The 15,740-nt window shown below is 44.0% G+C and overlaps 1 protein-coding gene across 1 annotated transcript in view; it reads left to right on the top strand.

Moving 5' to 3' along the window:
• LOC109915609 (collagen alpha-1(XII) chain-like) overlaps nt 1–15,740 on the top strand; it is a 259,058-nt gene that overhangs the window by 231,271 nt on the left and 12,047 nt on the right. Inside the window, exons 60-63 of the mRNA XM_048601391.1 lie at nt 5,307–5,342; nt 6,591–6,657; nt 11,811–11,999; nt 14,643–14,720. Coding sequence (XP_048457348.1) covers nt 5,307–5,342; nt 6,591–6,657; nt 11,811–11,999; nt 14,643–14,720 — 370 coding nt within the window. The remainder of the gene's footprint in view (nt 1–5,306; nt 5,343–6,590; nt 6,658–11,810; nt 12,000–14,642; nt 14,721–15,740) is intronic.

The raw sequence follows: 15,740 nt of genomic DNA, 5'->3' as shown, positions 1-15,740 counted from the left end.
AAACCCATGTCGACACGGAAGTTGGCGGGTGGGGCGGGGGGGGGCGGGGGGGTGGGGGGGGGGGGGGGGGCAGGTGGGGGGGGGGGTCGTTGGGGAAGCATGCAAAGTCCACACAGACAGTCACCCAAGGCTGAAATCAAATTTGGGTCCCTGGCACTGTGAGGCAACAGTGCTAACCACTGAGCCACTGTTGTACTCCATACTTCCAATCAGGATGGTGAGTGACTTGGAGGAAAACTTACAAGTGGCAGTGGTCTGTATCTGCTGCCCGTGAATGTTGTTGGAGCTGCACCAATCCAGGCAAGTGGAGATCAATCAGTCTGACTCCTTACTTGTGTCTTGTAGATGATGAACATGAATTGGGAGAATAATAGGTGAATTCCAAGAAGTGTCTCAAAGGTGGAGATGAAGAGATAAAGATCAAGGGGCTTAAAAAAGGAATTCCTCACCTTTAAGCCAGTACAATTGAAGGCATAGCAGCAAATTGCACAGCAAATTCAGTTGACAGAAATACATTAGAGACCACAGTTCAAGATGTGAAGTGTTCAAGTGAGGGAGACGGCCAGAGAGAAACAGCAGAATTAAACCTGAAGTTAATATTTTAAATGTTGTGCATTTGGGGACTCATGGTGAGGAACTTTAGTGAGGACAGGGGGTAAAGGGTGAGTGGGACATGAGGATACAGATAGCAGACCACCTGAACTTTTACGAATGAATTAGTTGAGTAATGATGGCAATGATTTGGATTTTGTCAGAAGAAGCTGGAGACATTGTGAAGGTGCAGCAGGCATTTTCTTTTGGAAGTTGGATTGAGGTTCAAATAGAATTACAAGTAGCACAAACTTGGGAGCTTATCCATGTTTGGACCAAGTCTCTAATGAGATCAGTGGCCTTAGGTGAACCCAAACTGAAAGTCAGTGAGCTGGTTATTTCTGAGTAAGGTTATCATAGTCCGAGCAGACCAAAGGCTTTTCCTTCATTAGAGAGAGAGAGAGAAAACTCATGGTGGTTTAACCTGAAGGTCACCACACCTCAGGTGAGAAGAGAGATTGAGAAGGAGAGTCCTTCATGGTAACCTCAGCTAGTGCGGAAATTGAACTCACACTGTTGGCATTATTCTGCATCACAAACCAACTATCCAGCCAAATAATTCCCAAATATGTGCTGCTAGTTAGCACTGTCAACAACCCCATGTATCACTTTGCTGAGGATTAATACTAAATCAAACTGATGGCAACTGCTTTTTGTCAAAATGTTAACAATTTTCGCTTGACTACGATGGCAGTATAAAAGCCACGATGAAATAAACATTATAAACAAATCTATGCATCAAACACAGCCATACTGCATACTCACTCCCCACAGCCTGATTCCAATCTACAAGGCACAAGTCAGGAGTATGATGGAATACTCCCCACCTGCCTGGATGGGTGCAGCCCCAACAACACTCAAGAAGCTCAACACCATCCAGGACAAAGCAGCGTACTTCTACGTTCTGAGGAAGGGTCACGGGACCTGAAACGTTAACTCTGCTTTCTCCTCCACAGATGCTGCCAGACCTGCTGAGCTTTTCCAGCAACCTTGTTTGTGTTCATGATTTACAGCATCCGCAGTTCTTTTGGTTTTTATTAAAGCAGTGTACTTGATTGGTTCCACAGCCGCAAACATCCACTCCGTCTACCACCGACGCTCAGTAGCAGCAGTGTGTACCATCTGCAAGATACGCTGCAGAAGTTCTCCAAAGATCTTTAGACAGCACCTTCTAAACCCTCAACCACTCCATCTAGAAGCCACAAGGGCTGCAAATACACGGGAACACCACCATCTGCAGGGTCCTTTCCAAGCCACTCACCGTCCTGACTTGGGAAATATATCGCCGTTCCTTCACTGTCGCTGGGTCAAAATCCTGGAATTCCCTCCCTAAGGGCATTGCGGGTCAAACCACAGCACATGGACTATAGCGGTTCCAAAAGGCAGTTCAGCACCTTCTGAAGGGCAACTTGGAATAGGAAATAAATGTTAGCTCAGCCAGTGATACCCACTTTCCATCAGTGAATAAAAACCAAAAAAAAGTAAATTGGTCACACATTACCTCGTGCAGCTACTTGTGCCACCCCACCTTTCCCCCCTGCTGCCCCCCTCCCAAGCCCCTGTAGCAGTAGCTTGGTTGATAGGAAGCCGTTGGGTTAGGGTTAGGAAACTATAGATTGCAGAGTGAGCGGAGCATTTATTTGGACTATCCCAGCTGCTGGCATCAAGCTCATCTGGCACGAGAGAGATCAGGCTTCGGCATTGGCCGTCGGATGCTGCAACATGACTGGGGACTTCAGTGCGCTCATGGAGTTGGCTGCCACTTTGCATTGGAAAGGAAGGTATCCAAACCTGGTGTGCCATATTACTGTCAGCCTCCTGCAGGCTTCCTGACATGTCTTCTAGCAGGTTTGTCAATGCATCAACTATTTTACTGGGTAAATCCTTCAATCTTCTCATGTAGGCCACCCCATCCCAGGACTCTGCAGCAGGTCTCCCCTGTGGTCCCTACAGCAAACTAGCACCTAGGCTACCCTTATTCCTCTGATCGGAAGTCAATATTATCCTTTAAGATGGTGACTGCGGAGAGTGCCTGAACAATTGGTGGCATTCCATCGTCATTCTCCTTCTTGCTCTTGTCTTGGGAATCTGAAAGAAGAAAGCTAAACAGATTGGGGAGAAAAACGGAAAGTGCTGGAGAAACTCCGCAGGTCTGGCCGCAACTATAGGGCAAAAGGGAGTTAACGTTTGGAGTTTAATCTCAGTTGCTGTCAGATCCGTTAGTTCTGAAGAAGGGTCGCTGGACTCGAAATGTTAGCTCTGATTTCTCCCCACACTTGCGGAGTTTCACCAGCACTTTAGTTTTTTCTTTCAGATTTCCAGCATCTGCAGGTTCTTTGTTTTGTTTTATGATAGCCCCAAGGATTTGGTAGAGGGAGTGGGGTAAGCAATTTCAGTGGTCCACCTGCAGCTCACAAATTGGAACAGATTCAGCGATCAATATGTATGTCAGGATTGCTACAGCTCGGCCTTATCGTTAATTTTGTCAATAGTGCCTGAGTCATTTGTTCCCCTTGGATGCCTGAAGGCAGAATAGGGCACATTAACGCAGTCACCTGAAACAAGGGCTACCTATACAGATTAATACAGCAGGTGAAGTTAGCTCTTCATGGGGCTACTATGCAGTAGCAGCACAAGAGCTTTTTTTCCAACCAACAGGATGCAGTCGTCTAGCCAAAAAGACGTTCTTCCTACCACATAAATGAGTAATGTGGTGAATGAATTTCAATTTTGGTGTAATGCCAGGTTTGTTGGCTGTCAGTCCCAGTGACAGGCAGATCGTATCAAACAGCACATCTTTTTGGCTATTTGCAACAGGATGATTATTGACTGTACTCAACCAATCTGTGTTTTCAAACCCTCAGAACAGAATGTCCAGCGCTAGGAGTGATTCAACGATTGGCAAGCACTTATTCAACATTCCTGAGTGTGCCAGCATTTCCACTAACAAACTATATACTTGTGTGCAGAGCCTGGGTCCTCTGCAAGAGGACAGAATTTGTCCAGGCATTGCATCTTCTCAATTAAACAAAATCTTGAGAGGACATCGTTTCTCAGTCCGTTCCCTATGGCTTGTCTCACCCAATCATAGAGTCATACAGCATGGAAGCAGATCCTATGGTCCAACCAGTCCATGCCAACCATGTTCCCAAACTAAACTGGTCCCACCTGCCTGTGAGGTTTTCTGAATTTTCTGAAGGAAGGGTCCAGACCTGAAATGTCAGCTTTCCTGCTCCTCTGATTTGCTGCTTGGCCTACTGTGTTCCTCCAGCTCTACACCTTGTTATCCCACCTGCCTGTGCTTGGCCCATTTCCTTCCAAACTTTTCCTATTCGCAAACTTATCAGAGTTGACACACCTTTTTGAATTCAGATAAAATCTTGAGGATAAATTCCTTGGTGCATTCCCGATGGCAGTGCCTCAAGTGCCAACCATCAGCACCCTGTTTTCACACAGTATAAATTGTTGTTCCTTTTAAAATTTGATATTTTTGTGTTGGTTCTGATGAGCGCAGGACGGAAAGCTTCGATGGCGTGTCTCTTTCTCTTCTCAGCAACAGGCTGTGTGATGAGGGTGACGTGGGAAAGAGGATTATACCTGGGGAAATGGTCAACTTTGTTGGTTTGAGCCCCACCACAGTTCCCAGCGTCAGCATTCCAATGGTGGTAATCTCTGCTGTGAAATGCGACCATGCCTGTCCCCTGCCAGTTAGATGTTGCCACCTTTAGCTGTTGTCCAAAAAGAGAGGGGAATGGTTTGTGAATGAGTGTGGTGCATTCCATTTGGATGACATGGGCTGTGTTGTTGAAAACTTTGCAGTGCGTGCAAGTTGTGAGGTGTAGGTGCGATGTTTAGAGCAGTGGCGAGAGAGGGCTGAAGTGAAACTACAGATGTTAGATATGGGTTGCCACTGATAAAGATGATCATTCGGTGGGTGATGTTAGCATGGTGCACTGAGGCTACTTTTGAAGATGGTAGGATTGACCAGTGAAGATTTTTCACTGACATTAACCACTCATGGTAAGGACCTTGAACTTCTTAGAGCACAGCATCCAGGGTGTGACGTTCATTGTGCAGTTATTAGGTTGTTGCTTTTAAAAATACCAAGACAGACCTTGATCAGTTGTTTGAGAACATTGAACCCTTAGTTCTGAATCCAGGACCATTGGGATTAGACACCTGGTAATGAATGTCAAGGTGATCTGGTTCCATTGCTTCCACTAAGTTTTTTTGGAAAGTCTTATGAAAACCTATGCGTTGTTGATATCTTGATGTGTCAAAGCCTCCAGTGCAGCTTTAGAAAATCTTGGATTCTGCTCTCTGCCATTTTACACTGAAATTGGATATACCCCTATATCAAAATCAATTAGAATGATCTCCAGCACTTGCTTCGGTGAGAATGCACTTTGTTCCTTGGGAGGTGGCTTTTAGTAATGAAGGCTAGCTCTAACTTATACTAGCTTCTCTCAATTTTACACTACCTCCTGCAATAAGGTTAGGGTTAGCCACCCAGCACTTAACATAATGTTGGCCACATGCCTCTATCATTGAAATTAGCAGGCAGTACAAAGTTCACATGCTGCTTGCTTCAGAAGCTGTGGGCACTGGGTAATCCTCTGATGTGATCCCTCGGGTGTTTTCATACTGAAGCCAAAGTGATTCAGTTACATTTGAAGCTGTAACGCAATTAAAATAATGTATTTTCTTTTGTATAGGGGCAAACTGGTCCAAAGGGAGAGAAAGGTGACCGGGTAAGTGTAAATTTTTCTCACAGTTTTATTTTGTGTCTCAATCTGTGCTTGTAGTGCAGCATCTCCGAAAATAAGAAGGCATCTGTTGAGTGTTCCCCAGTTCCTAAAAGAGCTGTTTGAGCTGATGACTCAGCTCTGTGTGAATTACAGGTGGGAATTGACTCGAGAATTAATATAATCTGTGAGTTACAGACAGAATCTATCTAGCTAACCCCAGATGGCTGTGCATGTTGCCTCAGCATGTGTAGCTCAAGGGCATTAATGAGATGTGGGCATCCATCAAACAGTCAGACACCCTTGCTGGGGGCATTCAGAAGTAGCTCAATGGTATTGCCACTTAGTGCCCACCCTACAATCCCAAAATCTGGGAAAGTTATCCCTCACAGTTTACAATCACCATCATTCATTGATCTGAAATGAACAATAGCACCACTCAGCTGTGAGCCACTGTTGAACCTCCCACAGCACCCCCACCCCCCGCAAAGCTCAATTTATTGTAACATTACTACATCTTTTCCTAAAGTTTAGCATCAGTTTCATTGTGCGTTATCTGCACCAGACTAAGTGAAGGGTAGCCTTTAGGATGCAGGAGGACAACTCATTTAAGTAAAACAACTTAAAACTTTGGGTACTGCCGAGTAAAATTCATTAAAAACAAGAGATCTAAATACAATTTATTGTAAGTTCTCTCTCACTGCTTTACAACTGTTTGTGACTGAAATTGGTCTTGGACATTAATGCGTAAAGGCAAGTTTTTTTTTCCACAATGACTTCCCCTTACTTCTGAGTGAGGATTTTGTGAGCTCAAACCCCACTCCAAAGGTTTCAGACAATCATTGAGGGTGATGTTCCAGGACACTATTGAGGTTTTGCTGCACTGTCAAACATATCTTCCTTCAGATTAGACATGAAACTACAGGAAGGTGCATCCAATCCCATGGCAGTCTTTAAGAGGAATCAGCACATTTCATGCTTTGCTGGCTAAAACCCATCCTTCAGCCATTACCTAAAAACAAACATCTGGTAATTCATTTCATTGCTGCTTGTGGGAGCTCGTTGTTTGAAAATTGGCTGCCATGTTACCTTCAATTTAATGTGACCATACATCAAAAGTATGCCTTTGGCTGCTAAACACTTTGGAATGCATTAAGGTAGTGAAAGATAAACGACTGATCTAACTTTTCTTATTTATTACTGTTAGATAATTAAATTTGTGATACGTGTTTCTTTTTTTTGTAATATTTCCAGGGTGACTTTGCCCCCCAGAACATGATGAGAGCAATTTCAAGACAAGTCTGTGAGCAGCTGATGAACAGTGAGTATGACTTTTTGGTTACTAAGGGAAACCTCAAAACTGTTGTGATCTTGAGTTGGAACTGGTTTGTGGTGTTTCTGTTTCTGTGTACCCAAGACAGCAATTAACATTACCTGATCTGCATTCTCATGTTTCTTAGAGTGAGGCAGTGTGAAGGAAGTATTTCACATCGTTTAGCCAATTACAATCATACTTTCCATCTTCAGAGCCACACAACTGAGCTTTGCTGTCACTCTCCTTACACACCCGTCGGAGAATTTTGGCACACACCCAGGTTTTACTTGTCCCCATTCAATCTGGTTATTTCAATCTTGCAAACAGATGAAGCCTTCTCCTCTCAAGTGGTAAAATTTCCTGGGAGTGGGCAGTCAACATTTCAAATACCAATTTCCTTTTGTGAACTTGAAATCTTATGTTATCGATCAGTTTCCTGGGCGTCAGGGTGGAGAGGGGAAGGTTACACAAACACATTTTACAATCAATAAAGGATATAAAATGGACCGTAAGTTTCTAAAACTGATATGTAGACCAAAAGCTGGGACAGCTAAACTTGAAGACACTTCAATAATGCCGACGTATCAAATAGCAGTCGAGCCCTATGGCTCTAACAGTATTTAAAGTGTTTTGTGAGTCCTTAGAGTCAGAAGCAGGAAATGGGAACCTGCAACAATTGACCTGCCAGTAATGATGGACGACACACAGGCATGCTATTCACATTGCGGTCTCCTGCTGTACATTAAGTGGCAGCTGGGTTTGCTTCATTAAAACAGGGCCAACACTTCAAAAGAACACTGTTGGCTGTGGGGTGCTTTGGGACATTTTGAGGTCATGGAAGGCACTATAGAAATGTACACCTTTTTCATTGCAAAGGATAGGAAACATGCGGTTGTAGGAACTTGCAGCAGATAAGGAATAAAGAAGGAATGAACTGACTGTGGAAATTCAATCGTAAAAGAATGATGCAAACAAAGATTGTTAAATAAATCAATATTTAGTTGAATGCCAGTGATGGAATTATTTGGGTGACAACTTTCACTTAGGATATGATAAAATATTTGTTGAAAATTCTTAATATCTAATCCTGAGTAAGTGTAGACTAGATGGTTAATTCCATGGGAATTTACTTTGTCGTAGCCATCAATTTGAGTAGTGATGCAAATGTGTGTACGCAGATGTTTTTATGTATCTTTACATACATATCTAAATGTATGAGTGTACATATTTAGGCTTATCACTAATGACAAAAAACATTCATAACCAGCTTATTTAATGATTTCAATTCTTGGAGACTGGATGTATGTGCTTTTGCAATGGGATGATTAGGTAGTGAGTACCGCTGATAATATGGATGTCCCAATGACTACTTTTCTCTTCAGATTGCCCCCAAGCAGGCTAAGGTTTGCCAACTTCTCAAAGCTCCCAGCATGTTGTCGAGAAGTCCATATCCTGCTGAGGACAAAAGGCAGCAGCTGAGCCACATCACCTCACAATGATTTGCTTCTGTTCAGACTGATCAAAGACTTCCCAACATCACACATTGGGTATGCTGCAGAAGAAGGCCCATTCGGCCACTCGTATCTGCTGCTACTCTCTAAGTGAGCATTATAATTCAGTGCTGTGTTCCTCCCTTTTCACCAGACACTTGGACATTGGTTATTTAAATAGATACGTTGAATGCCCTCTTGGATACTCCAGTAGAACTCCATCACACTTACTGGCAGCTCCTTCCACCCCCAAACCACTTGTTAAAATAAGAAGATTTTTCTGACCTTGCATTTGCCTCTGTTTCAGATCATTTTAAATCTGAGCCTCTTGTTCATTATCTTTCTGGAGGCAACAACAGATTCTCCCTATTCACTCTATTCCAGACCCCTCATGATTTTGAAAATTCCATTGTGTCTCCTCTTAGCTTTGTAAAGATCATTTTATTTCCTTTACTTTTAGACTATGGTCTAACAAAGGAAGATACTACTTTAAATCAAGGGGAGGTGATCGTATTATTGCTAGGCTATTAACCTAGAGACCCAGGTAATATTCTGGGACCTGCTAAAAATCTATAATACCCAATAAAAATCTGGAATAGAGAATCTAATGATGACCACGAAATTGTTGCTGATTGTCAGGAAAAAAACCCATCTTGTTCACTGATGTCTTTTAGGGAGAAAAATCTTCTATCCTTCCCTGGTCTGGCCTACGTGTGGCTCCAGATCCACAGCAATGTGGTTGACTCTTAACTGACCTCTGGGCAATTAGGGATGGGCAATAAATGCTGGTCTAACCAGAAACACCCACAGCCCTTGAATGAGTAAAAATAATACTCTTAGCTGTCTCAAAGCATAATTGGCTAAAATTTAAGAGCATGCCTGTTAGTATAATCATTTAATTTAGTTTACCCAAAGTATTTCATATTGGCTACAGTCTGGCTGGCTTTGTAGCAAGCAACTAAAACTAATTAATTATATTGCCTTCCCTTACGCCAACATTATTGGCACCAGAAGGATTTTATGGTAATACCTAATGAATGCATAAACAAACGTCCTCAAGCAGAAAGACGAGACAGGCTAGGCCTGTTTCCTCTGGAATTTAGAAAATTCACAGGTGACTTAATTGAAATATATAAGATCCTGAGGGGATTGGACCAGGCGGATATGGAAAGGATGCTTCCTCTTGAGGGAGAATCTAGAAATGGCGGCCATAGTTTAAAAGCGAAAGGGCACTTATTTAAGACAGAGATGAGGAAATTGTTAAGTAGATGCGAGCAATGTACCTGTACTCAAAGTGTTTAGTTGGGGAGCAGCAAGTTCTGGAGCATAAGCCTTTAGTACTATTGCTGAAATGTTGTCAGGGCCCGTAGCCTTTGCAGTATCCAGTGCCTCCAACTATTTCTTGATATCACATGGAGTGAATGGAATTAGCTGAAATCTGGTATCTGTGATGCTGGGAACCACTGGAGGAGGCCGAGATGGATCACCCACTCAGCTCTTCTGGCTGAAGATTGCTGCAAATACTTCAGTCTTATCTTTTGCACTGATGTGCTGGGCTCTTCCATCATTGAGGATGGGGATATTTGTGGAGCCTCTTCCTCCAGTGAGTTGTTTAATTGCCCACCACCATTCACGACTGGATGTAACAGGACTGCAGAGCCTAGGCCTGATCCACTGATTGTGGGATCGCTTAGCTCTGTCTATCACTGTTTTGTAGCTTCACCAGGTTTTCACCTCATTTTCAGATATGCCTGGTGCTGCTCCTGCATGCCATCATGCACTCTCCATTGAACCAGGGTTGATCCCTGGTTTGATGGTAATGGTTGAGTGGGGGATATGCCGGGCCATGAGGTTACAGATTGTGCTGGAGTACAATTCTGCTGCTGTTGATGGCCCACAGCGCCTCATGGAAACCCAGTCTTGAGTTGCTAGATCTGTGTGAAATCTGTCCCATTTATCACGGTGATAGTGCCACACAACATGATGGAGGTTGTTCTCAATGTGAAGGCAGGACTTCGTCTCCACAAGGACTGTGCGATGGTCACTCTACCAAGACTATCACAGACAGATGCACCTGCAGCCGGAAGATTGGTAAGGATGTGGTGAAGTATGTTTTTCCCTCTTGTTGGTTCCCTCACCACCTGCTGCAGACCCAGCCTAGCAGCTATACCCTTTAGGACCTGACCAGCTCGATCAGTAGTACTGCTGCCACTCTTGATGGTGACCATAATATGCCGGCGTTGGATTGGGATGGATAAAGTTAGAAGTCGCATGACTCCAGGTTATAGTCCAACAGGTTTATGTGAAATCACACAAGCTTTCAGAGCGCAGTCGCTTCGTCAGGTGCAGCGAGAATGAAGCACACAGGCACAGAGTTTACAGGTAGAGAGATCAAGGGCAGAGAGATCAAAGGATCATATCACTGGTGTGAATGGAGCATCAGATAATAAGTCTCTGCAGGTAACCAAGAATGTTAGACAGTGAGTGAAGTGTCAACAGCTGAATAACCAGCAAAGGGATGACCTATAATCCGATTAAATGAGGCAGAGAGATAACTACAAAAAAATTAAAAATAAGGTGCTGCTGGATACAAACCAAATGACTGGAATAACGTGATAGGTATTAGAGTCACTTGTCAAGGGTGTAACCAAAGTAATAAGTTGAGGTTGGTTGGCTCGCTGACCTGGTTTGTTGTTCCGCAGACGTTTCGTTAACGTGCTGGGTAACATCCTCAGTGCAGCCTCTGATGAAGCGTCGGTGTGTTTTCCCGCCTGGTTTTTAAACTCTGGGGTCCGTTGCGATGGATCGCCTCACTTCCGGGTTTCTTCCGTAGTGGAATGTATATGGGGTCTCGACCCCATTGAACTCGACCTGGTTTAAAAACCAGGTGGGAAAACACACCGAAGCTTCATTAGAGGCTGCACTGAGGATGTTACCCAGCATGGTAACGAGACGTCTGCGGAACAACAAACCAGCTCGGCAAGCCAACCAACCTCAACACCCACAACCCGAGCTACAAACCTACTCCAAAACCTTAAAGTAATAAGTAATCCAAAACTGTACAACCTAATTAAAGTAGAGAGTTTGAAGCCAAAACACTGAATGTTTTCAATAAGGAGCTAGGTATAGTTTGTAGACTTAAAGGTTATGCAGAGAAGGCAGGAACAAGGTACTGAGTCGGATGATCAGCCATGATCATGGTGAAGGGTGGAGCAGGCTTGAGGGGCCGAATGGCCTGCCCCTGCTTCTGTTTTCTTTGTTTAGTTATCAGGTGATGCTGTTCTCCCAGGAGGAAATTGTGAAAAAATACTGGTGAATGAGAGATGCCTTCCCGACTCGTCCTGTATATTTCAAAGTGAGGTTCTGGGACCAACAATGTGTTCACTACTAAGTATTACTGGATTTTCCAATCTAGGCCTGCAGGTAGGCAAATGGCTGTGAATAGGTCGCAAAAGGTTGAATTAAAACACAGTGGAAACCTTAACTGCTTTATTTACGCAAAATTGTTTAGGCAGACAAATATTTTGGGTCTGGTCATTGACTAAAGCTGCCCCAAGAGATCAGGAGTACTGCAAGAACATAACAATATCAAATACACGGCAAGTACAGAACAAAAAATTAGCTGCCAGCTTGAGATAATATTAACGCTTGAATTTTCTACATTTGCAGACCACATGAGGAGAGTGAACTCATTGATAAACCAAATCCCCAACGGTTACTACTCAAACAGAGCTGTTCCTGGCCCACCTGGCCCACCTGGTCCACCAGGTAGTACTGGACAAGTTGGAGAAACGGGATCCCCAGGTACACCAGGATTCCCAGGACCCCCTGGCGAGCAAGGCCGACCTGGTGAAAGAGGTAAGAGACAGTCAATCGGGAATTTGTAAATACACTCGCCAGACTTAAAGCTCCTTATAGATTCACAAAAATGTATGTTTTAGAAGGAAGCAAATGAGCCCATCACTCCTGATCTTGAATAAAATCTCTTCAGCTCGATTACCTTCCCATTCTCGGTCATTACAGCTGTAAGTTACAGCATTTAAAGTGCATTGTCAAGTGCTTTTTATATATGATGAGAGTTTTTCCGCTCTGTTCTTTCAAGGCCTAGTTCCTTACCCTTACCATCCTTTACATAAGGATGTAAGAAAAACAAGCAGGAAAGCACCATTTGGCCTGGCAAACCTGTCCCATTATTCAATATGATGTCTTCCCGCAGCCTACAGTTTTCTTCCACAATATCAAGCCATCTGGCCAATTTTTGTTTTAGCTGAAAAATTCTTAATTATGCCTAATGCATTTAAGACTGAATAATTAGTATGTCGCACAAAAACCAAAGGGGCCAGTTCTGAACTTCGCCAAACCACATTGGCAAACGTTTCCCAGTTACAAAAGTACTGGTCGATCATCACACATCGCTTCATGTCACTAAGCCAATTTGGGATCCAAACTTGCCAACTTTCCGTGGATCCCATGGGTTTTTATTTTTCTGACGAATTCGCCATGTGGGACCTTGTCAAAAGTGCTGCTAAATTCCCTGTAGACTGTAATAAACATGCCTACCCCATCAACATTCCCTGTTACCCTCTCAAAAACCTCAATCAGTTTAGGCAGACATGACCCTCCCTTAACAAATTCATGCAGGGTATCCTTGCTCATCTCTGACTTATCATAGAACCCCTACAATGTGGAAGCAAGCCATTTAGCCCATTGCACCTGTACTGACCCTCCAAAGAGCATCCCACCCAGAACCAGCTCCTGCCATATCCCTGTAACCCTACATTCCCCATGGCTAACAAAAACAAAGCTGCTGGAAAAGCTCAGCAGGTCTGGCAGCACCTGTGGAGGAGAAAACAAAGTTAACGTTTCGGGTCCGGTGACCCTTCCTCAGAACTGATGGTGGCTGGGAAAATGTCAGTTTATATGCAGAAAATAGGGAGGTGGGTGGGGGAGGGAGTAAACGATACGATAGAGCCCAAAGAGAGAGAAAGACAGTTGGACAGACAAAGGAGTTGCTAACGATCAGGCTGGGAGGGTGAATAGTTGTTAATGGGGACTGTTAGTGACTAACAACAGGGGGTGTGTAATGGCAGGCTATGTGGTAACAAGGTCTGGTGTGTGGGTGGGGGGCTGGGACATGTGAGAGTTTAGGCCCTAAAATTATTGAACTCAATATTGAGTCCAGAGGGCTGTAGGGTCCCCAAGTGGAAAATGAGGTATTGTTCCTCCAGCTTGCGTTGGGCTTCACTGGAACACTGCAGCAAGCCAGAGACAGAGATGTTGGCCAGGGAGCAGGGTGGTGTGTTAAAGTGGCAGGCAACAGGTAGTTCAGGGTCTTTTTTGCGAGCAGAACGTAGATGTTCTGCAAAGCGGTCGCCAAGTCTACGCTTCGTTTCCCCAATGTAGAGGACACCACATTGTGAGCAGCGAATGTAGTAGACTAGATTCTTGGAAGTGCAGGTGAAGTGTTGCTTCACCTGGAAGGTATGTTTGGGCCCTTGGATACTGGGGAGGGAGGAGGTAAATGGGCAGGTGTTGCACCTTCGCCGGTTACAGGGGAAGGTGCCATAGAGCTGTCGGGGAGGTGTTGGGGGTGAAGGAAGTATGGACCAGGGTGTCCCAGAGGGAACGGTCCCTGCGGAAGGCGGACAAGGGAGGGGAGGGGAATACGTGTCTGGTGGTGACATCTTGCTGGAGGTGGCGGAAATGGCATCTGATGATCTTCTGGATGTGGATGCTGGTGGGATGGTAGGTGAGGATAAGGGGAACCCTATCGCTGTTGCGGGAGGGAAGAGAAGGGGTGAGGGCAGAAGTGCGGGAGCTGGCTTGGACCCGATTGAGGGTCCAGTCGACCCTGAGAAAACAACTGTTTTCTCCTCCACAGATGCTGCCAGGCCTGCTGAGCTTTTCCAGCAGCTTTGTTTTTGTTCCTGATTTACAGCATCCACAGTTCTTTTGGTTTTTATTCCCCACGGCTAACCCACCTAGCCTGCACATCCAAAACACTGCGGGCAATTTAACATGGCCAATCCATGTAACCTGCACATCTTTGAACAGTAGAAGGAAACCGGAGCACCCAAAGAAAACATATACAGGCACAGGGAGAATGTCGGAACACCACACAGACAATCACCCAAGGCTGGAACTGAACCCAGATTTGTGGCTCTGTGAGGCAGCCCACAATGCCGCCCAGTGCTGACTTGATAAATAATAAGTAATATTTTGTTTGTCATCGTTCCTGGATCAGAGGTATGGACACTAATACCATGACACCAGATGCCTCATGACCTTGTTCAGTGATGGAGGGCCATATGACCTATTCCTGCTTAATAAATTGTTATGATGGTACATTCATTCTGCAACCAAACTGAGGCAACAATGCTGGAAGTAGAGACCATTGACCTGTTTTTGCTTAATTTTTAATTTCATTGTGAGTGAACTGTTTGAATGCTCCACTGTTGCAGCACACTCTCAACAGCATATCTTTTCCCTCTTGACGAACAGGAAGCCCTGGGGAAAAAGGTGAACAAGGCAGTTCAGGCATTGGGAAACCAGGACAACGAGGTTTACCTGGACCTCCAGGTATGTCATTTTATGTATGAGCAGATGTTTGAATTCCAACATGTAAGTTGCATGATGAAAAATATCTTGAAATTGCTCAAAATTTTTAATGTTATCTAACAAATTAAAGAAAAACAAACCAGAATGGGCCCCTTCCCCAGTTCGTACAAGTGCCAACATCATGGGTACCATTTTTAATTTGGTTGGCTGCGCAATAAATTGGATATCTATTAAATGCGATGTTTTCCAATCCAAAATCAATAATTCGGAATGGGTTTTGGACAAATTCTCTCTTCATCTTTGTGCCAAATTGTGGCCAGGCAACTCTCATTTTCTCTGGAAGAGATATCAAAAGCTCCTTCCCAAAAGTTCTGCCATGTGAACAATAAATGATGATTTTGTTCAAGAGCTAAGTGGGCAGAAGGTTTTTTTGTTCTTTTTCTGCCACAAGCATGTATTGTTCGCCCCATTTGCACACAGCAGTGACTGGGAAATTGATTTTTAATTCCTGAAGACAATTGCAATTTGCAAATTCTCGTAGACATCCTGTTTTTGCCTCCTTCCTTTTATAGAATTCTACTGGCGCAAGGACTCAGCTGGAGAGCAAAGTGCCAGTTTCTGATCAGCAATGACTAGCAGAACACTGAATCATACGGTGTCCCAGGAGTACTAAAAGTTTACTTAAGTGTGATTGTTTTTTTCTGTTGAGGAACACACAATCTGCAGTGCATATAATTCGCAAAGTCCTCAGCAGTAGAGATCAAGTTGTTTGGTTACCCATGACTCGGCTCATTCCAACACAAATATTACATCAGCTACTCACAGGTCACAGGGAAGCAAAGGTGACGCCTTGTTTTATTTGTTTAATGTGGGCTATTCCCTGAGGTAGCCATAGTTCATAATTAAAAAAAGCACAGTCATGCATCTGTTCTTGGTCTCCTACTCACAGACAAATGGTTCAATTATGAAATAGAAGTCAAATGCTCATCGAAAATTTAAAAAATGGAGTAAATAATGAGTCATTTTTCATCTCAATGGTCA

Source organism: Rhincodon typus, chromosome 9, assembly GCF_021869965.1.
Source record: "Rhincodon typus isolate 14 chromosome 9, sRhiTyp1.1, whole genome shotgun sequence".
Classification (NCBI taxonomy): Eukaryota; Metazoa; Chordata; class Chondrichthyes; order Orectolobiformes; family Rhincodontidae; genus Rhincodon; species Rhincodon typus.
Note: the sequence above shows the minus strand (reverse complement) of the source record. Positions and strands in the feature narration are given on the sequence as shown.